Consider the following 24,680-nt stretch of genomic DNA (forward strand, 5'->3'; position numbering starts at 1 on the left):
CTGGGTCCAATGCCCACCCTCATCAACCACACCAAAAACCTTAGCATCATCGTGGATGACAAACCCACAAGAACCAAAAAGTGAAAGCTGTCACCTGCTCCTGCTTCTTCATTCTACGTATGCTACACAGGACTTCTCATTAGCTCCCCACCGACACCACACAGTCATCCAGGCCCTCATAACCAGCAAACTAGACTTCAGCAATGCACTCCAAGCCGGCATCACAAACCAACTCATACAAAGACTTCACATCGTCCAAAAGCTGCCACCATACTCATCCTCAACATTTCCCGTAATGCACACATCACACCCCACCTCAGAGAGCTATGCTGGCTAGCAACCCAGATGCCATGCCAATTCAAACTGCTCACCCATGCATGTAAAGTCCTCCACAACATCGGATCTGTCTACCTCCACCACAACATCAACTTTCATAAGCCCACCTGGCAACTGCGCTCAGCATCTCGCGCAAATACACCTCCTCCACAGGAGCAAGTCAGGAGGCTGCTCCTTCTCCTTTATCACTGCCAAATCCTGGAATGACCTTTCACGCCACATCAGGAATTCCCCATCCCTTCTCGAATTCCACAAGAAAATGAAAACCTGGGTATTCACCTAGAAGCCCTATCAGCCTACTCACCTATCCAGTGCCTGGATGCCCCTCAGGTGATAAGCACGCTCTACAAATCCACATAACGTAATAACACAACATAAGGCTGTTAGAACATTCTATCCACTATGGGTTAAAGGTTCTAAATTAAAAAGGGAGAAACAGGAAGAGAAATGTTGGACTGTTGAAGCAAAAGTCTTAAACCGGACAATATAAGCCTGGAGTTACTCCATTGTCTTCATTGGAACTCTCAACATTCTAATTTCCCAATATTGGTTCTTCTTAGGGTGTCAGTGGTAATGTAATACAGAGATCACTGCTGGTATCATTAGATGTTGTAATTTGATATCTGGTGACGAGTCACAGCTGGTTTTCTGTGTGTGTTAAGGGAGGATGGTGTCTTTTAAAAGGTGATTAAAAGGTGTTGTAATGGTGTCTCTAGGATGTATTGTCTGTACCCATTGGATTCCTATGCCTGTATGCCTGTTACTGGAGCTGAACGATTTCATTCTTATAGGATCAGAAAGGTATTTTAGCACCACTACTCACCTATGTCCCAAGTAACAGGGTCATTGCTTTCCATTTCTTTCCGACCAATCACATACCAGATGCAGGCCATCCAGTGGGCCAACAGGGCAAACATGGACATGAGGAGCGTGAGTACCATTGCACTGTACTGGGAGTAGCGATCCAGCTTCTGCAGGAGGCGCAGCAACCGCAGTAGCCTCACTGTCTTCAGGAGGTGGACCAGCGATGTCTGGCGGAAGGGAAGGATGGAGAGAGGATAAGATGGTTATATCAAAACAAGGTTCTCCCTCAAGCCCTCATCATGCCAAATACACTGCTACAAATGGTTCAATGAAAGGAAACTGATGTAAACTTGCTGTCTCTCAGTGCAGAACAATTGTGCAAAATATACTTGAAACATTGGTAAAATAGCGCACTGTAGTGCAAAAAATACAAAAATAGAGCAAAACCTTTCTTCTTCTCATACACGCCTGCTTGGCTATTAATGACATAGTTAATCTGCGTGTTTTGTCTAACATGTTAACAGTCTTCTTCAGGCTGTTAACGCATGTTAACAATGTACACACAAATGTTTTTTAAAAAACTCTACTGTTTTTTAACACGTGATTTAGCTATTGAGTTTTCACAGAAACCTCCACATTGGTAACCTCAACTCTAAAATTATTTTCTTCTTGTGCCCAACAGGAGCCTGCGGGTGCTGGGTTTCAATGGGTGGCAAAATGGTTTCTGCCTCATAAGCCTTCTCAAAGCTGCTAATTCCTAGATCTTCTAGGAAAAAAAACATACCCGCTGCTTCAGCTTAGGCAGGCATGACTCCTCTCTATTGTAGAAATACAGAGCAAACGGATGGGCCCTCCCTTCCCCTGCTGTAGAGTCTCTTAAATATCCTTGTCTGGCATCTCTTGTGTTAAGTCTCACCACTCTGCAAGCAGAAGGGTGAGGCGTAAAGCACTGTCCCACCACAGACACCTGTGCCTCAGCATACGCATGAGCCCTAGACCACCTTCCCGCTGACTGACACGTCAGCAGATCACGTGCCCTCAACTAAAGCTGCCTCCTAACATCACTTGTCTCACATTCAGCTTCATTATTTACTGTGGTCAGTGCTGCTCGAGGTGTACCTCTTACCCCGCTTCACGTGCACTGTTTAAGGGAGTGGGAACAGTGACAGGACCAGGTTTGGACTAAGTAGTTCTTTGGATAGTGAGCCACAGTCCGTGTGTTTGAACTTCTCCCTCTGAGCTGCAGCATATTTGGGGGATGTGAAGGTTGTTTCTGTCAGACCAAATGCAGCAAGCAACCAGAGATCTGCTGCTGAATGCTGTTGCTACACAACTTGGGGTTTTCCTATGGAGACTTTTGTGGCAGAGGCTGACAGTTGTGAAGGTGATTCAGATGTTGTTGGGGAGATAGAACATAAATGGTTCTTACAAGCCTTACTACAGCAGCCTGGACTACTTCAACCTTTGAAACATAGAGCATCATTTAAAGCTGGGTGACTGACACGCTGTGACAGCAGTTGTGCCTGGATCACCTAATTCAAACCTACATACTGAAAATGTTCCTACAAATCCCTTTAGATGAAAAATGACCTGCAATGGTGGATCTATCTTATTTATGATTCCAGGGCATACGCCCCCAAAATGAGGATTCATTTTCAGGAATACAATGAATGCCCCACATACTCTGTGAGTTTTCCAGTTACATTGGAAACACTGAAAGAGTACTTCGGCCCAGGAGCACCACCATTTACTTGATGGTTATGGTCAGGTGTCCTGCCGGCAATGAGATTGAGCGGCCATCTTTAATTGGGTGACCTCTGCGATGCCATTTCCACTGGCTCAAGGAACACAAGGAGGACGTCTGTGAGGACACAGATGGCCTGGGCTCTGCCATTAGGAACACTGCCTTCCTCTGCATTCTGAGGTGGCGGAATGTGGAGGTGGGTGGTCGGAACGTCTGCAGATTTTGGCAGATGCCCCTTTTCTACCCAGTCAGAAATAAGGCTCTTCATGGTTCAGTAGGTCTGATGATAGTAAGTAGATGGAATTAAATAGTGAGTTCAAAGCAGTTCCCATTAGTTTGTCAGTTCTTTGGTACAGTGCAGCTTGTCACCTTATGACCACTTAGCCCCAGCACAAAGGCATTAGCAATGGCTCCATCTAAAGGTCAGGCACTTTGGGAATGCGGAGTACTGACTCAACATATTCATGATAGATAAGGTAGATGCAGTGTCTGTAGCAGGATTTGGGAAGCGGTAAGTGTTGGACCCAACAATTTATTATAAGTCAGGCTGAGGGTAAGCCACCACGATACTCAATGGTGAGCTCCGACTGACCATCTCTTGTTTCAAATAGCAATTTTCTATAACATTGTATTGAGCTTCAGAGCTCCAGATTCCCACTTAAAATTATTAACATTCCAAAGATAAAATCACTAAACATGGCAAAGAAATGATTTGCTATTGGTACAGGATACTACGGGAAGATGCTCTGGCCAGCTATTAATGATGAGTTCCTGTCCCTTTTGATGTTGGGGGAGATGCCCCAGAGGTTACCTGATGTGAAGTCAACACTTGCTTGAACATACTCCACTTTGCCTGTGTGCGTCGGCTTTGTAGGTACATGGCACAGACCAATAAGCTGCCACGTTTCCTGGAACAGAATCTCATTTGAGGTAGGTGATTCCCTACATTGAGCGATGGCCAGGTCATGGGTGAGTTTGATGACAGCTTTTGAAAGTTTTTTGGGACCTGGGCACCAAATGGTCTAAAAATGCTCCACATAATTTCGAGTGGCTTCACTGAGCCACTGAAGCTCTTTCAGAGGGGCAAAGAAGTAATAAGACTTCTGATGGTTCACTCATAGTCGGGCAGCTTAGTTCACGATTCGCCGCACCTCTGGATTCCATCTTCAGAGACCCAGACATAGATTAAGTTGCAGTTATCCAACTTGAAGGAGACCACAGCCACAGTAAATTCAATATGTTGGTTCGTCAGGGAAAGAGGGAGGACACGTCTCAACACCATGAGTTTTGTGCTTTCTGTGACCTCAGTAATGTGCTCAGCATTGAAATCCTTTTGGCAAACCCAGTGTTCATATTTTGAATGGCTGGTGGGAGTGGTCCTCAGGAGAATGAATCGAAGATTACCATGAAGAAGACGGAGATCGTTGTGCAAACTGTTTCCTGCCACTTTCAATCTCAGCTCCGTAGTGGACTCCTGAATAAGCCTGGCCAGATTTTAAATTGAATTTATCTTAGTGGAACACTAGCTTACACCATAGGCACTGGGAACCAAATTGGTGAAGTTAGAAGTTCAGCATGGGAGTGGGGGCGAAGTTAGGATACCCTGAGCCACAGGACTCCCACACTGGAACACTACACATTCTTTCAGCGAACCATAAACTACCAGGGGGCAAAGATTCAATTCACTGTGCTTGGTAATACATTAGTCCAGAAGGCCCAATGTTGTACGCTAGCTTGGCAGTATGAGGGCAGCAAAGTCCAGCATAGGCATGTTGGCAGAAGTTCACAGTGGTGTGCTGTCTGCCACCATGATTAAGAGTGAAGCAAGTGATTTGGCAAGTTATGGAGATGGACTCCTTATCTGAGCTCTTTAGCAAGTATCTCTCCACATTTGCATTAATTTACTCTGACGTTTTAGCTGCTGGTTTATCAACTGGCTTAACAGGTTCATGTTTCAACACTTTCATTGCTCTACTCCTTGATACACCCTTCCTTCACCAACCTACTCACCTATAGATGTACACATGCACCAACCTAGCTCCGTCAACCCATTAATTCACTAACCTACCCATTCCTCCATTACCATCCATCAGCTTCATCCTCCACCAACGTACCCACCCAGCACCTTAATCAATCAATCAATCAATCAATACATTTGTTGAGCGCGCTACTCACCTGGTAGGGTCTCAAGGCGCTGGGGTGGGGTGGGAGGTGCTTTCTGAAGGACAGGAGGTCCTGAGTCTTCCGTTGGTTGGTGGGGAGGGAGTTCCAGGTTTTGGCGGCCAGGTGGGAGAAGGACCTGTCGCCGGAGGTGGTACAGTGAATGCGAGGGACTGTAGCAAGGGCGAGGTCAGCGGAGCGGAGCTGGCATGTTGGGATGTGGAAGTTAAGTCGATCGTTGAGGTAGGTCAGTCCGATGTCATGGAGGGCTTTGTGAGTGTGGATTAAGATTTTGAAGATGATCCTTTTGTTTATGGGTAGCCAGTGAAGGGATCTGAGGTGGGCGGAGATGTGTTTGTGGCGAGGGAGGTTGAGGATGAGACGTGCTGAGGCGTTTTGTATGAGCTGGAGTTTTCTTTGGCGCTTGGCAGTAGTACCCGCGTAGAGGGTGCTGCCGTAGTCCAGTCTGCTGCTGACGAGTGCGTGGGTGACAGTTTTTCTGGTTTCTACGGGACTCCACCTGAAGGTCTTGCGAAGCATATGAAGGGTGTTGTAGCATAAGGATGATATGATGGCGTATCATGGAGAGGGAAGAGTCTAGTATGAAACCGAGATTGCCTGCGTGGGTGGTGGGTGTCGGGGTGGCCCCAGGGTGACCGGCCACCAGGAGTCGTCCCATGCTGATTTGTTGGGTTTCGTTTTTTTCTGAGTTCAGCTTGAGGTGGCTTGCTGTCATCCAGTTAGCGATGGCGAGAAGTCCGGTGTGGAGCTTGTTCTTGACGGTAGTGAGGTTCCTTGTGAGGGAGAGGATGAGCTGGGTGTCGTCAGCGTAGGAAATGATGTTGAGACCGTGGGGTCTGACGATGCTGGCGAGCGGAGCCATGTAGATATTGAAGAGGGTGGGGCTGAGTGAGGATCCTTGGGGGACTTACACTTACCCATCCATCGGCCTACTTATCCCTGATAATCTATGCATGAGGACCTTGAACCACCTGCATACTCATTGATCACCTGAACCATTTATCAAACTACTTACTCCATCACCACTCTACTCATCTATCAACTTATTCATCAGTCTACTCATGCAACATCTAAGCAATACACCACCTACTTATTCTTCTACCACTGTATTTAGTTAGCTAGCACCTGACATATTCATCAACCCACTTACTCCTTCATTAATCTAGTCATCTAAGAAATGGCCCATGCATCCACAAACCACCTTATTACTTCATCGCCTTACCTACTAAGCACCTGACCCTTTCATCAACCTATTAAACTACTACACCGACCCACCAGTATGTAGCCTACACATGGACCATGCAACTATTTTATTCCTCTGTCAACCTACCACCCAGCACCCTGCATACTTACCGCTGACTCTATTCCTACATAACCCAAATAACTCCCATCAACACACCCCTCCAGGTACACATCCCACCATCTGCCTCCCCTTCCATAAAACCGCATCACTGGGCACCTTTCTCACCCTCTAGCCTTCGTTCTCTACTTATCTATGTTCTTGTTTTTCTACCCATCAGTCAGTCTGCCCATCGTTCTTGCTGCCCATTCTTACCTAACAATTAGCCTACCCATCTATAGTGGTACCCATTCATACCCATCAATAAGTCTAGTCATCCATCTCGATGTCCATTCATAGGCATCAAGAAGTCTACCCATCCATCTTGGTACCCAGTGATACCCATCAATGAGTTTACCATTAATCATGGTACTTATCCATCCATCTAACCTTCCATACACTACTTGTCTCCCCGTCCATCTCCACTTCATCCTCATCCTCCTCTGCGCATTCCTTAATATTTCCTCTGCTGGAGCTCCAGCGCCCTCTCACTTTCCGCCTACACATCCACCTGGTTCTTCCTCGCCACCCCCTCCTGCACTGCTGGCTCGGCCATGCCCTCTTACAGAAGCGCCCGAGTGTGCAGGCAGATGCCCCAGCAGGACTTCTGGCCCAGACGCAGATGCCGGACTCCTTCCTATAATCTTGTTAATTGCAGACTGCAGCCGGCTCTGGGCTTCAGCTCTACTAGGAGCAGATTCCGAGGGCAGAGAAGGCTGCTGGTGTCTGCGTGAAAAATGAGCTGAGGCGCTTGCAAATACACTGATTCAGAACAAGCAATGACAAAGCCAAAAGGTAATGCTTGCATTGAGACCCCTGGCTAAAACAGTAACGAAAAAGTCTGCTGCTTAGGAAAAAAACACAAAACAAAAACACTGCATTCTGTAAACAATGCTGCTATGAGATAAATGATTTAATATGTGATGATTTAGTGTATTTTTGATATGTAAGCTAGCACTTCATGCATGGAAACGCAAACACTCCATAGGAGGTGGAATACAACCTGGAACTCTCCAACAGGGGCGAGGGGGCTTAAGAAGTGTGACCCTCACATACAGAGGAATCACCGAACCGAGAACATGGCAGCCAAGCTTTACTGTGCTTACAGTGACACACCAACCTTGCTGTTACACCTAGGGTGAACCAGGAGCATACCAACACTGTTACTACCCTCAGACTGAACAAGGAAAATGTCAGTCTTTACTTAATCTTAGAGTGAGCAGTCAGTATAAAAGCCTTCTACTAACATTAGAGTGAATCAGGAGCACCTAGCTTGAACAATGTTGTCCCTGGGGCTCATAGAAGGGTTGATAGAAGGGTTAATAGGAGATATGATATATTCCTGGTTCATCATCTAACCAGTAATATTCCAACTCTCCTATTACCTGTAGTGTAAACTAGGGATATAGCTGTCCTCTCATTAGCCGTGTAGTGAACCAGGGACATGTCAGATCTCCTGTTAGCCCTAGAGTGAACCAAGAACATGACATCCTTTTTATTTACCTTAAGGTGAACTAGGAATGTGTCAGCCTCCCGGTACATGCCAGCCCTCCTTCTAAACATAGGGTGAACCAGGAACAGGACAGTCCTCTCATTATCCTTAAAGTGGATCAGGAATGTGTCAACCTTCAGAATTTAACATTACTGTGGACCAGAAACATGGAAGTCCTCATATCAACTGTTGGTGAATCGCCAATATGTCGGTAATTCAACTAAGCCCAGGCTGAACCTGGAATCTAGCAGTAAATGAGGAGAAAAGCAGCCTTTCATAACATTTGGATGAAGTAGATACATGATGCCATCACTCTTATTAACTTTATGGTGAACCCAGTAGAAGATTACGCCCTATTAACCTTAGGTTGAACCAGAAACATAGCGGCTTTCTAATAAACCTGAGTTATTCAAGTACATTCCAGCCATCTGGTTAACCCCAGATTGAATGATTAACATATGAGTCTTTCACATCAGGCTTAACCAGGAACATGACAGCCCTACGAGCAATCGTAATGTGAGCATGCCAACCCAACTGAATGATCCAGGTACAGATCAACCCTCTTATTAATATTAAAGAAAAGTAGGAACAGACTAGCCTTTCTATTCACTTTAAGGTACACCAGAGACATGCTAGCCCTCATAATTATTATAGGGTTAACGAGGGGCACATCAGACCATTTATTCACCATAGGATGAATCGGGTGCTTTTCACTCTCTGTATAACCTGAGTGCAAATAGTTTTTTTCCCGTCTTTATTATTCTCGGATGGACCAGACTATGTCACCCTTTAACATTGGGATGCACTAGCACATGCAATTCATCCTTATTAACTTTAGAATGACCAAGGGACAAGGCTTCCATCAACACTAACCTGAGATTTAACCAGGGAAACAAAACCCCACCATAATTTACACAGAGTGAACTAGGAAAAGTCAACCCTAGTTATTCACCTCAAGGTAAAACAGAGACATGTCAGCCAAACTTTAATATCTTAGAGTGAACGAAGAACATGACAACCCTTCCCACTGACTTCAAGGTGAACAAGGAGCTTTTTACCTTCCATTAATAGTCTTAGGGTGACCAGGGGCATGCCAGCCCTCGTTCCTATCCTTAGAGTAAACCAGGCATACATTAACCCTCTTTACAATTCTTGTGGAACCCTAACATATTGTCCATGAAAGATCTATGTGCCACTTGTCATATTATCCAGACCATAACACATCAGTTGTGTGATGACCTCTGTTTCTCCCCTTAATGATAGTGGAGAAGGGGTGTAATGAACACTATGCCACCTGCTGGGGTGGTGACTGCAGATTCATTATGTGACTACCTGCCAATCAGCTCAGAAAACCCAAGACTGGCTACATTTCCGGCCATATAATAAAAAAAATATTAAACCCTCCAGGTAGCAAATGATCCGGTATTGTGCATTTTTCACCAAGTAATCAATAATGTGTGCCATTCTCCTGCCACCAAATGGACACTGGCTGGCCCCGAATCTTTGGCAAGTGATAAAAATGTATTACACAATACTGGCATCATCTGAACACTGGATGGGATGTATTTTAGCCACTAAATTCTGTTTGTGGGTGACCCCTATCTGAGATTTCTATATTGCAGAAAAAACGCATGAAAAGTTTTGTCTTCGGCGCGAGGGGTGGTTGAGTTCTCAGACTGGGGTTTCAAACGTTCTGGAGTTAGACAACCCGGGCACCCACAGATATGCCTATGTGTTTCTTCGGATTGAAGGTCTTTTGTGAGATTGAGAAAGTTGGCTGAATAGTTGGCTGCTGGCTTGGGTGCAGAGTGGAGCCAGAGTTTGTGACGTTCTGGTAGGCCCAGTAAATTGTGCCCGCACTTCTTCTTAAAGGCATTTGTAAGCTCTCAGAGGAGATGTGCACCGTCACTTTTGCGGAGATTCGGCCAAAATCTGACACAGGGATTTGTTTCTAGCCTTTGCATTCTGTCTGTGAAATTTTGTTTGAGAGTGTCATTTAGACTATGATCCTCTTCACCTCCACCAGTTGGTTTGGTTGCATTAGTGAGGGAATTTTCTTGAGCATAGACACTTGGAGGCCTCAAGAGTATATTACACCACCTTGTCGTCTTTTAGGGAAAGGATGACCACATAAGTACTTCAACCCTCTGTGATGGAACCATAGTTCATACCCATTCCCCTGCATAAAAAACCACCAAGTAGCAGACGATGCACATGCAGGACCAACCATCCAACTAGCTAACAAAGGCTCTGCTCTGCTGGCCCGTCTCTCCTGTATTAGTGACAGACCAAAGCCAATGCATGGATGAAGGACACTATCGGTGACTCAAACTCACTCCACGCAAACAGAGGCGATGCTTAGGAAGGCTGGGAAGTCCTTAAAAAAGAAGGAAGGGTTGGGCAAGCTCTGTAGGGATGTAGGCTGTCCATCCAATCTTCTGGAGGCTTTGTAGGGTACGAGGCGAAACTTGGAAGCCTGCATTCTAATTTAAGTTTTACCGCATGACACCGTCCTATTCGCTGTCCCCATAAATGCATGTGATGTGTCTGTGAAGGAACTGGTGATGCTCTCGCCCAGCCTGTTGTGTGCATGAGGGAAGCCTGCACTGCTGGTAATTCTGCTGTATCTCTTCTGTGCATAAGGAAAGCTTGAATTGCTTGTGACTGTACTCTGCCTATTCTGTGTATGGAGGTTTGCCCTTATAGCGACTATGCTAGTTGTGTTTGCTTGAAGAAAGTGTGCTTTGCTGCATGTGGGTGTGTGTGTGTGTGTTTTGCATCTGCTCTGCTTTCTGTGTTTGCACGGAAGCTTGCACTGCTGATGCCATGCACTATTACATCTGTGCTGGGTACGTTTGGCTCTTCTGTGTACAAAGGAACCCACGCTGCTGTTGCTATGCTGTACCTGGTCGGTGTATGAAGAAGTCCCACGCGGATAGGGTAACGTCAGAGTGGACTCGACTGGGAGCCGAGCAGGCCTCCCCTCCCAGTGGACATGAAACTGGCTACACCCCACACACTCATCCCTGAGGATAGTCGCCATGGATATGGCAAAGTTATGTTGTGTTGTGTTGACATCCGCTGTTGCGTGTGTCCCACATGCCATGCTCATGCGCAGCTTTCAAAGATATGCATGTGTTTTTTTCTGTATCTAACACGTAAAATGTTCAATAACAATGAATTTGAAAAAATTAAGGAAGCCCACACAATTCTTCCCGTGATGTACATTTTTTCTTTGTCTTGGATGGAAGCACAGGGACACAATTTTACTATCAACTCCCAAAGTAAGTTAGTTTGTGTAAAACATATAACATTGCACTAGAACAAGCCTGCGCACTTTAAGAGGTGTCTCTTTTAGTTTACATACCGCAGTTGTTTTAGGATTGTTTTTCAGTTTTGGTTTTACTGTGTGTCTGCATCATGGGCCTCTTGGAGCTATTCTTTCTATTAAAAACAGCTTTACAGAACAGTGTTTTACATTAAATGTCTATAATGTGTCTGGCTAGGAAGCCCTCTCAGATTCATGAATTAGACATTACACTGGGAAGAAACACATTTTAGATTTGTTTGCACTTTAACTGCTGATTTGGAAAATGTCTGTGGTGTAACGTGAATTTGTATGAATGATGGATCAAAGCAATTTTGTGGTAAGAAGTCATTATTCCTATCCTGTTTGAATCACATTTAAATATATTAATGATTTTTTCAAACTGCATAAAAATGCCAGCCGCAGACCATCAAATGAGGAAACTAATACACCGGGCGAAAGTGTGACTTCATTAGTACCTTGTAAATACCAGAACACAGCAATCAACAACAGAAAGGAGACCAGTTAACTTTTGAAAAATGGCTGCCACTGCGCAGGTTAGTAACTGACTATATCCCAGGTATGATAGATGACGTCATGGATGTACAACTGCGTTTTTTTCAGTGGCTCCCCTTTTACCTATTGTGGGTTTCATCAGTGGTGGCTGCCACTGAGCGGGAGTGGAGGGGCGGGACGGGGCCGGACAGGAGGGCGGCTTTAAAAAATATATTAATAATAAAAAATAAACACTTACCTTCTAGGGGAGACACGTTCGTCTCCCCTCCCGTCTGTTCCTGGTTACACTGCACACAGGCTCCCAGCCAATCACAAAGCTGCTGTCAGAGTATGTGCACTGAGAAGTATGTATTTAAATGATAGTTTTTAAACATGAACCATTAGTGAAATAAAAGGCGAGAGGGTTGTCATATAAACCCGGAGTGTGGCCCAGATTGTTACAAAGCAACATTAAAGCATATTCAGGGTCGGACTGGCCTATAGGGCAATCAGGCAATGTCCGAAGGGCTGGTCTGGCAGATGAGAGTGTTGGTCGATTTGTTAGCAGTTTTGGACCGGATTTGTGGCCAGGTGGGCCGCTTTTACTGTTTTCCCTATTGATTTCACTGTTATTACTCCCTTTTTTTAAATATATGGTTCACTAACGGGGACCACTTTTATTTTGATTCCCGAGCCTATATTTTGTGTCAGTCTGACACTACACACATATTAGAAAGTGCCTTCATATACGATAATGAAGAACAGACTTTTTGGAAACAAAATATTTGCCTTATAGCAAACAATCTAACAGGAGCCAATGAATGGGTATCTATTTACCTCCCCTTATGCTAAGGCTTGTTTTAACCTCTGTGAATTTTCTGCAGTTTCTCGACCCTGCAGGTACTGTAGCGCTTTCCATTGGCAACACTAACTCTACGCAAGGCCACCAGTCACTGTTCATAGGGATGACGAAGGTTAAGTGATTTGCTCAGAAAGTTGAGCCGGCGCTGAGACTCCCCGGTTCTGAAGTCCGCAGCTCTGGCAACCCAGGCGCAAGGAGGGAGGTGGGCACAAGGCTCATGAAAGCTCGGCTCGTCATGGGGACCGCGAGCCGAGCCACAGCTAGGCTTCAGGCTCGAAGCTGGCTCGAGCTTTCAGTGACTCGCCCACCTCTAGTTCCATGCAGGATTACTACAGAACGGGGTCATGACCTCTACGCGCACCTTGTCACTTAACGGCTCTAGAAGACAAAACATCAGAACAGACGATAAGCGTGGCACCGCGCGTTTAATCCTTCCGGTGTCGCTGCCCTTGAGCCGGGCTAAAGCGCCACAGTGGTATGAGACAGTGGGGAGTAGCGGGGGCGCAGTCGGAAGTGGGGTACCCTTTCCTGTCACAAACTGGGGGCTTGGCAACAGACAAACTCTACATCCCTACCCTCGTGCACCCCCGCTGCGAGGGGCACAGAAGGGCCACTGCCCGCCGGCCACCACCGGCGGGAATTATCAAGTGTGAGGATTTAAAGACAGCTGTTGAGAGACTAATCTCGGCTACAGCACCGAGGCAGCCTTCCTCCCGGATGTTTTTTCCTAGATCCAATCCCATTATAAAACCACTGTAGAGTAAAAAAAAAAAAAAAAAAAATAACGAAATAAGCATTTTGAATAATCGTGCCTGAGAGAAAACGCCTATTCCATATCAATCTAAAGTTACTGGAAAAAACTAACATGGAAAAGTGTGTCTGTGATTGCTGAACGTTTTTGACAAATAGCTTAGAATAACAGTTGCGAGACTAATCTCCGCTACATCACCGAGGCCGCCTTCCTCCCGGATGCTTTTTCCTAGATCCAAGCCCATTATAAACCTCTGTAGAGTAAAAAAAAAACCCAACAAAAAACGAAATAAGCATTTTGGATAATCGTGCCTGAGAGAAACCGCCTATCCCATATCAATCTAAAGTTACTGGAAAAAACTAACATGTCTGTGATTACTGAACGTTTTTGAGAAGTCGCTGAGAATAACAGCCTCTCTAGATTATGGCATCTTCATATCTGTCAGTTTGCCCCATGTCATGAGGCAGATCTCGTGCCTTTCCTGGTGATGCAGCCAACGGCAGCATGTATCCTTGTATAGCAGGTCTCTACTTATAACGAGTAGAGTGAAACTATAGGCCCGTATAGGTGTAATGTAAACATGTAAAGGTAGCAGTGCTGAGGAGCGGGGTGAAGGCCTTACTGGTGGGACTGGTCCTTTGTTGAGGGCATGGTGGGGACAAGGGCCCTAGGGGGTTCTGGAGTGTACGGTCTTCATGATTGTGATGGTTTCCTCCAGGAGGATAGTGCTTCACGGGGTTATTTTGTTGGCGTTTTCCTGTCACTGGGAGGCTTCTGGCAGGGTTCAAGGGGTCCAGTTGGGGGGCGAGTATGCTACATATAGCTGTGAACCTGCTGCAGAAGAGTTCTAAGAAGTCCTTGCACAGTTCTTGAGGTGGGCTGATGTTGCAAGCAGCTGGTGCGGGTGTGATGAAATCCTTGACAATAGTGAAGATGTATTTGCTGCTGTTGGAGCTGGTGTTGATACTTTCGGCTAGAGCCTTCCTCTTGGTTTTCTGGATTAGCTGGTGGCATTGTCTCAGGGTGGATTTGAATAAGTCTTTTTTCACTTCCCCTGGCTTGTTCTCCACCTCTGTTCTAGTTGTTTGCAGTATCTTTTGGACATTCTGAGATCTTCTGTGTACCAGCGGGCCTGTGTTCTTGTTTTTTCTACGCAGCTTTATTTGCGGGGTAGGGGAAGGGTGTCGACATAGGCAGGGATCCATCTGGTATAGCTACTAGACAGTATCTCCTACATGTTGAGAAATCATCAGTATGTGCTGCACGCTGGGGAAAATATCTCAATGAAAGGCAATGGTTAGCTGCGTTGTTTTGAGATTATAGAATTCTAAAAGATGGCATGTGGATACAACCGTGGCTGTTGATACGGGGGTGGGGGTGGCTGGCAGGGCACAGGCATTGCTCTGCATGTGAACGCTGGCAGTTTTTCAATGCCCTACAACCTGTCCTGAACATTGAAACCCCTCATGTGCACCTTCCCTTCTTGCTAACACTAGTTCATGGACCCCCAAAACACACAAACTATTCGAATACTGGCGTTAGAGTATTCTGTTCTTGAATATCTGGGCGTATTTCTATGCCAGCTCCCTGCCTTTGAAGATAAGCATTGAAATAAGGCATCTTCCGGAGACACCGACACCAGGAGGAGCTCAGAAGGTCTGAACACCTGCTCTGGCAGGGCCCCCGACAGCTCAGCGCTCTCTGATTAGAAAGCACGTAGGTGGTTTCCAGCAATAGTCCACGCAGTTCACACGACTAGATACTGAGTCAGAACAAGCAGCTAATAGAGCAATAACCAGCATGCCTTTTGTTAGATGTGCCAGGGATGAAACGCGCCAACCGTCTCCGAAGGAAAGATGCTGCGAGTGGTACTGAGACACGTGGAGACGTGTACTTTAGTGCTCCACACATTTATACATTAATCATACTCATAGTGTAATAAACATATACATTTATGTGCATCTTGCCAGCCCAAAGACGGTATCTAGCAGCATTTACAGCCAGTGTGAGCCACATGTACGATCAAGTCAATTCGATGTATTTACTCATGCTGTTTGTACCTTGCTGGGTGCCATGTTTTTCTTTTGCAGGTGGCATGATTTGTGCCTTGGACTCAGTCACTTGAATTCTTTCTTTAATAAATGCATCCAAAGTTTCATTTTTTCTCTGTTCTGCAGGTGAATTGTCGAGGAGTGTTTGTTAGTTAGAATAAGGTCTTGTTTATGGTAGAGATCTGTTAGATTACGCTTGCCTAAATGACATTTGGCCAAAGACATGCACTCTGCAGAGATGGGAAACAGCCTCCTGTACAGGCAGACTGAACTGTTGCTAACTTCCAGGCCGCACAGGTGTACATTCTATGTTCAACGCAGGGAGCCAGGACTCCCAGAGAACCTCGTCTTCTGATTGGACTATCCAGAGAGAGCTGGTGGGACGTAGCTTCCAGAACCTTCTCTGTAGATGCATTTTTTGTTTCTCAGAATAGTTTAGTTGATTCTGAGACCTTTTCTCGAACTCTGCTGATGCTTTTTACCAGGATGTTAAGCTTCATGCTTTAGCACCTGAAGCTTAATTTGGTTCTCCTGATGCCGACACCTTCCTTTTTGCATTTCCCCTTGCCACTTTCGAAGCTCCATTTAGGTTAGGGAAGTTTCTTTATGGAACCAATCTACTTTGTATTCTGTGCTTTGTACCATGTCACATTTTGCATCTCCGTTTTTATAATGTACAAATTCACACTGCACCATTATAGTGATATGTATGTCTCTTGGATACATTGATGTTACTGACTGATGGGTTTGTAACCTTAACTAAATTGTGCTAATAAACCTTCCTAGTTTGGACACCATCGTCTCTGTCATTGTTGTGGAGACCAATTGGTTTCACTGTCATTGACATGTAATACTGATGCTAGCTCCTTCCATACGCTTTCAGTCGACAAAGCTCCGTACAACCAGCGGAGGATTCCGTATGATGACTACACTGAAATATCTAGGGGCAGGAAAATCCGCCCCATCACATGCCAGCCTGATTTTTAAAGAAACGAGGCAGAGCACCAGTGTTCTGTATTTCACAAGATTGACACTATTACCATTTAACATCTCACAATGCCAATGAGGTATGGGGTGATAATAACAAAGTCAGTTCCAGCAGTACTCTCCGATATTTCTCTCTCCAACTTGTGCCTGCTCAGGACCATAAACTTGAAACAAAATATCTCAAGATGGACAACCTAGTGCAGTAACCAGCTAAGTGGACTACGAGCATGAGAAGTAACATAAGGGGACCTGCAGAGCTGTTCAAAGCTGCCAGCTTACTGTAAACACTAGGATGTGTTCTCTCTCTCCCTTTTCTTCATCCAATGAGTCATTAGTAGAACCATGGGACCCCTGCCCAAACAATTTCAATCTCAAAACGATGCAAAAAAATACAGAAACAAGTTTACATCAAATATTTAAATTCTCAAATATAGAAAAGCCGGAATTGCATTTTATTGGTAACATTGGTGCTTTTCTAAATTCTGTATTTAATTCTCCAAAGACAAAGCAATATGCTAGATTCTAGCATGTTGTCTTTTTTGCCCCAACTGCAGGCTCTCTTTTTCTATAATTCAATTTCATACATTTTCCATTATACATAAATCTTGTTTGGATTTAACTTTTGTCGCGTCAGTGAGCAATACCCGACTGTACCTTACACACAACTACCTCCAAATCTTCCACAATGCCAACTGTAGTCAACAGTGCCCTTAGGGTAAAAAAAGTCGCCGGTCCCTTCCACATTCCATGCTACTCTTGGCTTCTGGGGTCACGAAGACAGAGACAGGAACAAAATGTAAATTGGGCTGTATGAACCCTGTGTACATCCTTTAGATGCTACTTCACAGTAATGAACCATGTGATGTCACCAAGTGGTCACAGAATGTCATTGCTACCCCTTGCATTTTTGGAAATAGAAGTCTAGTACCAGTGCTGGCAAACATTTTGAGGATTTAAAGAGCTCCTACCACATCTTTCGTCTTTGTGCCCATTTATCAAACCGAGGATGGGCGGAAGAGAGGATAAGCCTTATCTGGATTAGAAAGTGTGATCTGCAGGCTGGTCGTATATGTCATAAGCAGACTCTAAAGCAACTAAGCCGCCCTACCGGCTTATCACAAGCCGTACTTTGGATGCTTTTATAGTTTTGTGAATATATTCTATGAATGACTTTTTCATCTTTTTGTAGCATGTGTTCTGCCACCTTATGCATTTAGTATTGAGGTGGATTAAAAAAAGACCGCTGTAGGAATTAAGTCGATTTGCATCCTAGTGACTTAGATATTGGCATATGTTCCTCACGGTTTATCTCCTTATTTTGTATTAGCATAAGACATCATCTTTTTCATCACCATCAAATGGTTATTTCTGGCAACCACCCATAAAATATATATACAAAGTATTGTTGAACCATGTGAAGAGACTAATCACAGAAAATCTTTACTGAGGCCAAACATCACTTTGATAGACTAATTAATATATAACTGGTTTAATCTTAAACTTCCCCTAGGATCAGTGTGTAGCTCGAAAATCAATTCATTAAACAAATATAAATGCTAAAATCTTCTGCAGAAAGTCATTTTACATATTGCTTCAAGATTTAATGCTGACCACAGTAAAAAAAAAAAACGAAAAACACGTTTTCTGTAAAAGCAACCAAATATTCCACTAGCTGGCCATCCTGGTGTGGGGTATCAGCTCATCACTGGATGGGGTGTCAGCCCTCATCACAGTTACAGCCTTTATTCATTGTGAGTTTGCTTACATGTAGCCCATCTATACCTGCCGAAAAATACTGCTTTTCAGTATTAATTCTCCATACCGGCAAGATCCCCCTTAAGTTTCTTTTAGGTCGAGCCTCGGTAGCGCACATGCGCTGTCTCTCGACATGTTGTAATCTACATCTGTGGGCTTGCACCAGTCCCATCTCACACCCATCGGTTTAATTCGTTCCTTGGCCTGCCTTTTGAAATTCCCTTGATTTCGTAGGTAAATGCTTTGCGTTTGTCCCGCCTTGAGGCTGCTTTGTTACTACCTTGGAGACTGACCCCGTTACATGGATTATTGAACAATTGGCCATAAACCTTAGTGTGATGCACTATTTTTTCTTTTCCCTAGCTGCTACACGCTGCGTGGCCCTATGTTGTTTCTTTCTTGTTTTGTGAATGCTGCTGTTTCTTTGTGGTGTCTGCACACAAAGGCTGCAAGCTCAAGGAGGGTTCTTTTTTATTTATTTAATATGTTTTTTTAAAAGGTTCATTTGGCATGAATTTGATCGGAGGAGCACTTTACATGAGCACGCAAAGTTTCAAATAGCACAAACTTGATCTGAGGAGCACTTTACATGACTACCACTTAGATACAAGTTTAGCAGTTGAAAATAATACAAACTGGAGCATTTCAAACAGAAAAAAACAGAAATCCTCAATGTGGCTTTCACAGCACTGCAGGAGATCAGATACTACAATATTCACTGCTCTCTGGAAAGTCGCCCCATAATGCTTTGCGGAGCATTTCTTTTTCAAAACAGTTTTGCGCATAACTCAGCCTATGGTTGTCCTACGACAATGGGACCACCACCAAACCATTCAGCATGACACAGTCTTTCTGTCTAGGTCATCTCTGGATCCCCACACTAGGTTGGAGGACCCCAAAATAGTAACCTCTCACACCATTCAATGTCTTTTAAAGCTCTCTCATGGCTGGAACATTTCTTTTACAGCTGGGAGTAGTTAGTGTTTTAAGGGCCTTGTTTGTAATAGTATTGCAGGCCTGAAAATGTGTAAGGCACTATGGGGGTCACTCCGACCCTGGCGGTAAAAACCGCCAGGGCCGTGACCGACGGAAAGCACCGCCAACAGGCTGGCGGTGCTTTCATCCGGCGGTTTCCCGCCGGATTGCCCCTGGCTAGGCTGAATCTCCATGGCGGCGCTGCTTGCAGCGCCGCCATGGAGATTCTGACCCCCTTCCCGCCATCCTGTTTCTGGCGGTTTTTACTGCCAGGAACAGGATGGCGGGAACGGGTGTCGTGGGGCCCCTGGGGGCCACTGCACTGCCCATGCCACTGGCATGGGCAGTGCAGGGGCCCCCTAACAGGGCCCCAGCATGATTTTCACTGTCTGCTTAGCAGACAGTGAAAATCGCGACAGGTGCAACTGCACCCGTCGCACCCCTGCAACACCGCCGGCTCCGTTCGGAGCCGGCTCCTGTGTTGCAGGGCCTTTCCCGCTGGGCCGGCGGGCGCTCCCTTGGCGGGCGCCCGCCGACCCAGCGGGAAAGTCGAAATGGCCCCTGCGGTCTTCTGACCGCAGAGCGGTCTTTTGACGGGGGAAGTTTGGCGGGCGGCAACCGCCGCCTGCCAAACTTGGAATGACCCCCTATGTCCTCTAGGGGCTACATATACGGTTACACTGCATTACCTTTTGCCATTCTGTTTTCATGTCGTTATGCCCTCTAGGGGCTGACTATATGGTTACATGAACATGTTTCTTGCAAATTCTATTTTTATTATGGTGTTCTCTAGGGGCTGTTCTGAGCATTATAGTCAAGATACTACAATATTCGCTGCACTCAGAAACTCACCCCATATTGCTTTGCGGGGCATTCCTTTCACAATTTTTTTTGCCCATGACTCACCTCATGACATGCTCTTTCTGTCTAGGTCATCTCTGGGTCCCCACACTAGGATGGGGGGACCCCAAAATAATAAGCTAAAAAAATAAATAATGGCGATATTTTCATTTTTTGCTGCAGATAGAGGAAGAAGGTAAATGGAAGTGCTTTAGTTATATGCAGGGCCACTGGAATTATTTGGCAGAGAGGACCAAATTATGCGGCAGGGTTGACCGATTTATGTGTCAAGAAAAGTTCAGGTTTGCATTTAAAACACCAATAGCTCTAACTGAAGCAAATGTGGGACATATTGCATTGCAAATGCTTGTTTTTACCTGAACTTGCAATAAAGGCATGAGGCAGTACTTTCTAGAGATTGTATAATAATTACCCAGGCGCTCAAAGTGCTATAATGATTCTGCATGCATTGCAACCTATAGGTAGATGCATTCAGCAATCTGCTTTCAGGCCTGAGGCTCAATGACTGAGTCAAGGGATAATTGGTTAAATATGATCTTTATGGAAAATGTTACTTACTTGTGACCATCTATGAGCAGGTTCTTTACTTTCACTTCTATCATCTAATGGTTCGTTTGGAATAATGTCTTGCTATTTTCAGTTACATTTTCATAGTAAAGCTTTATTATATTAGGGGTTTGCAAAGCTTTTATCACATGAGTAAAGTTGTTAGTGGTTCGTGAATGTTAGCAATGTGGGTTCTGGTTGACTAGGGCATACATATAGGCGAGGCAGAACCCACCACTCTAGTTAGGGTAAGTCAGATACACACGCTAAATTAACCTGTGCTCACCCTCCGGTAGCTTGGCGCAGAACACTCAGGCTTAACTTAAGATGCAATGTGTAAAGTATCTGTGCAGCACACACACAAACCCAATGAAACATTGCAAAAAGACTCCACATTAGTTTAGAGAAAATAGACAATTTTATCTGTTTAGAATGAGACTCAAAACACTAAAAATCCAAGCAATTACTGTCAGTCAAGTAGTACGAGAAATCAGTGCTTTAGTGATCTCAGCATTTCCCAATAGTCTCAGTAGTCAAAGAGTCTTGAGAAGCGAGTACACTTCTTTTACTGTGATTTGGATTAGGGCCCGTACGGAGAATTGAGGAGTGATCCCAGGCTGCGATTAGCAATGCAGAGAAATACCCTGGTGTTCGTGCTGAGACCCTTTGGGTCATTAATGCAGCTAATGTCCCCAGCAAATACAGTTGCAGATGAGGTGCGGGGGAGTGCTGCGGCAAGGCTGTAACCTGCTTTTTCCAGGGCAGTTGATGAAGAAGGTACTGGGTGGAGGTAACTGCAGGTCTCAAGCCACAGTCGTGCATCGCTGTACACTTTCGCTCAGGGAAGCCGACAACGGCTGCAAGAAGGCTCCATGGGCAGAAGTACATGTTCGTTGGCGCTTCTAGGACTGGAGCGCCAATCCTTCAGGCAAGAGCGATGCACTCTGCGACACCGGGTTCTGAGTGCGCCACACATGGTCGGGCAGGGTGCGGAGCTCACAGGGCGTTCCCCACAGTGAAGTGGTTCAGAACACAATGCACTGAGGTAAAAGGATTGCCACTCTACCGTGTCTGAGTGTCCCCAGGAACTGCTGACCTGTTTCGCTGAGCTGCCCTGATACCTGCTGACCTCTGCCCAGTAAAAAGGGGCTACCAACTGCACCCACAGTGACTGAGGGCATGCTGGCTTGCCTCCTGTTCTCCCCAAGGTCTCACTGGGACATTTAAAGACCTCACAACTCAAGACCCACATGTGTCTGGTAAATTGCTGTGCCAGCCCAGCAGTGGCGTAGCGTGGGTTGTCAGCACCCGGGGCAAGGCAAGTAATTTGCGCCCCCTAACCCGGGGCAAGGCAAGTAATTTGCGCCCCCTAACCCGTGGATTTTAGCACTCGAGTCTCTTCCAAGATGTTGCGCCCGGTGCGGCCGGCCCCCCCTGCACCCCCCACGCTACGCCACTGCAGCCCAGTTGTCGTGCGACCAACTATCGCTCCCCCACTAAGACTTCGGGAACATCCTGCCTTGCTGTGAGAGCCGTACAGTGTTGTATGCCGGAGCTGGCCCTGCTAATCTGAGAGCACTCAGGGGAATTGCGCTCTCCACTCCCTCAGTGCACTCCACTCTATGACACTAGACTCTACGACACTCTCCTTCACTGTACTGTACTACACTCCACTTTGCGACACACCAATCAATGACACCCCACACTGCGAGTTGAAACACATTTTTATTAAAAAACTAAAAAACATAAACACACAATGAAAAAACAAAAGTTAAGGATAATTTATAGTTAGAAATACATTATGTATTCTTTCTAAACAAACACAACTTAAAATACACAAACAAGAGCAATTGTAAAATTATAATTATAATTTAAATTTCTAATTTACACACCACCTTCAAATTACTATAAGTTGTGTACCTCCAAACACAGTCTTGTCATCTTTCTCGCCACACCACATTAACTCATGCCTTTTCCATGCACTGTTTATACCCCTGCATAGTACATCACTTATGGCATGTTAAATCATAGCATTCATAACATTAGTTAGAACTTGTCAAATCATATTATTTGTCACAGCACAATGCATGGTGAAATATAGTTAGTGTTGTCTGGTTAGAGAGCTGAAAAGAGTATGTAACGAGGTCCACTACTTATAGTAATTTGAAGGTGGTGGATAAATTGTAAATGAAAGTTCTAACTATACCTTTATAATTTTTAAAGTCTGTGTAGTTAAACTTGGTTTGTGTCTATTAAACTTATTTTTGCTGCCTGCACCCTGCAATATTCAGGGCTTCTCCCTCTGAAAATGGTGTCCTTAAATTCAGAAACTCCATAAAACACTTGTTCATTCTGGTGTTTGATTGACTACTCTTCTAAGAGTATCCTTGTGCCTGTCCTCTGACCAAAATGATCAGCTGACCAGAGGCCTACAACTGGCCTACGATTGACCATTATATCAATATTCCATTCCTTTAGACGCTGCTGAAACTCACAAGGCTATACCAACATACGGTGCCAGTGTGTGAGAGACCAACCAGCAGACTTTGTCTTACATGAGGAACGTTCTATTGTTCCTCCTCCACCAGAGCTTTGTCATATTCTCCTAGTTGCCTGTTTTGCACTAACCAAAGCTCTCTGATCTTATGGCATGGTGCTTTGCAGCACTTTATGAAAACCCAAATATAATAAATATAATAGACACCCTAACTGTAGTGCATGAATTACCACGTTTTTACCCAGTTCACATAAAACAATTTCGACTGCTCCATTTTGACATGTCTGTGGCAATCTTTTTACCCACTTGTGTTCTCTTTCAGTAGGGAGGAACACATTCATACACCTGCTTTACTACCTGTGGCATCAACCTGTTTCATATATGCATTTAAGATACCCTAGAAGCAGTGCTTAATTTGTGCTTGTTGTTTCCGGTGCTGAGCATCAGCACTTATTTTTGTGGGGCAGGGGCTTATTCTTCTGCCTCAAGCATTTGCTGCGAGCAAAAGACACATATGGGAAAGACGGAGGAAGGGAAAAACGAAAAAGCGTCATAAAGGGAGAAAGTAGAAAGCTGCAAGAGTGATCTGAAGGGGCAGCGAGTGGCTTTATATGGATTGAAGAGGCCCAAGATGGCTTCAGGATTACGACGGGTCAGTATTTAATCAATCAATCAATCAGTACGTTTGTAGAGCGCACTACTCACCCGCGAGGGTCTCAAGGCGCTGAGGAGGGGGAGCTGCTACTGCTCGAACAACCAGTTCTTTAGGTGTCTCCTGAAGGTCAGCAGGTCCTTGGCCAGCCGTAGGTGGATGGGGAGGATGTTCGAGGTCTTGGCGGCGAGGTGGGAGAAGGATCTGCCGCCAGCTGTTGACCTGTGGATGCGTGGAACGGTGGTGAGGGCGAGGTTGGCACAGAGTAGCTGCCGGTTCGGGGTGTAGAAGGTGAGTCGTTGATTGAGGTATGCTGGTCCTGCGTTGTGGAGTGCTTTGTGAGCGTGGGTGAGGAGCTTGAAGGTGATCCTCTTGTTGACGGGGAGCCAGTGCAGGTCTCTCAGGTGGGCTGTGATGTGGCTGCGGCGGGAGATGTTGAGGATGAGGCGTGCGGAGGCGTTCTGTATGCGTTGCAGTCTTTTCTGGAGATTGGCCGTGGTTCCTGCATAGAGAGTGTTGCCGTAGTCCAGTCTGCTGATGACGAGGGCCTGGGTGACCGTCCTTCTGGTTTTGGTGGGGATCCACCTGTAGATCTTGCAGAGCATGCAGAGGGTGTTGAAGCAGGAGGATGAGACGGGGTTGACTTGTTGGGTCATGGAGAGCGATGAGTCCAGGATGAACCCCAGGTTGCGTGCATCGTCGGTGGGCGTCGGTGCGGCTCCTATAGTGGTCGACCACCAGGAGTCGTCTCAGACTGAGGGGGTGGAGCCGAAAATGGGGACCTCCGTCTTGTCTGAGTTCAGTTTCAGGTGGCCGTTCTCCATCCAGTTGGCGACGACCTTCCTTTGTGGAGGTTGTTTTTAGTGGTGGCGGTGTCCTTGGTGAGGGACAGGATCAGCTGGGTGTCATTGGCGTAAGAGACGATGTTGAGGTTGTGAGATCGGACGATGTTGGCGAGCGGTGTCATGTAGACGTTGAAGAAGGTCGGGCTGAGGGAAGATCCTAGGGGTAAGCCACAGATGATTTTGGTGGTTTCAGATCGGAA

General features: G+C 45.6%; 1 protein-coding gene across 1 annotated transcript in view; it reads right to left on the bottom strand.

Moving 5' to 3' along the window:
- KCNH4 (potassium voltage-gated channel subfamily H member 4) overlaps positions 1–24,680 on the bottom strand; it is a 541,864-nt gene that overhangs the window by 67,379 nt on the left and 449,805 nt on the right. Inside the window, exon 7 of the mRNA XM_069237683.1 lies at positions 1,160–1,367. Coding sequence (XP_069093784.1) covers positions 1,160–1,367 — 208 coding nt within the window. The remainder of the gene's footprint in view (positions 1–1,159; positions 1,368–24,680) is intronic.

The sequence above is a fragment of the Pleurodeles waltl genome, chromosome 6 (assembly GCF_031143425.1).
Source record: "Pleurodeles waltl isolate 20211129_DDA chromosome 6, aPleWal1.hap1.20221129, whole genome shotgun sequence".
Taxonomy (NCBI): Eukaryota; Metazoa; Chordata; class Amphibia; order Caudata; family Salamandridae; genus Pleurodeles; species Pleurodeles waltl.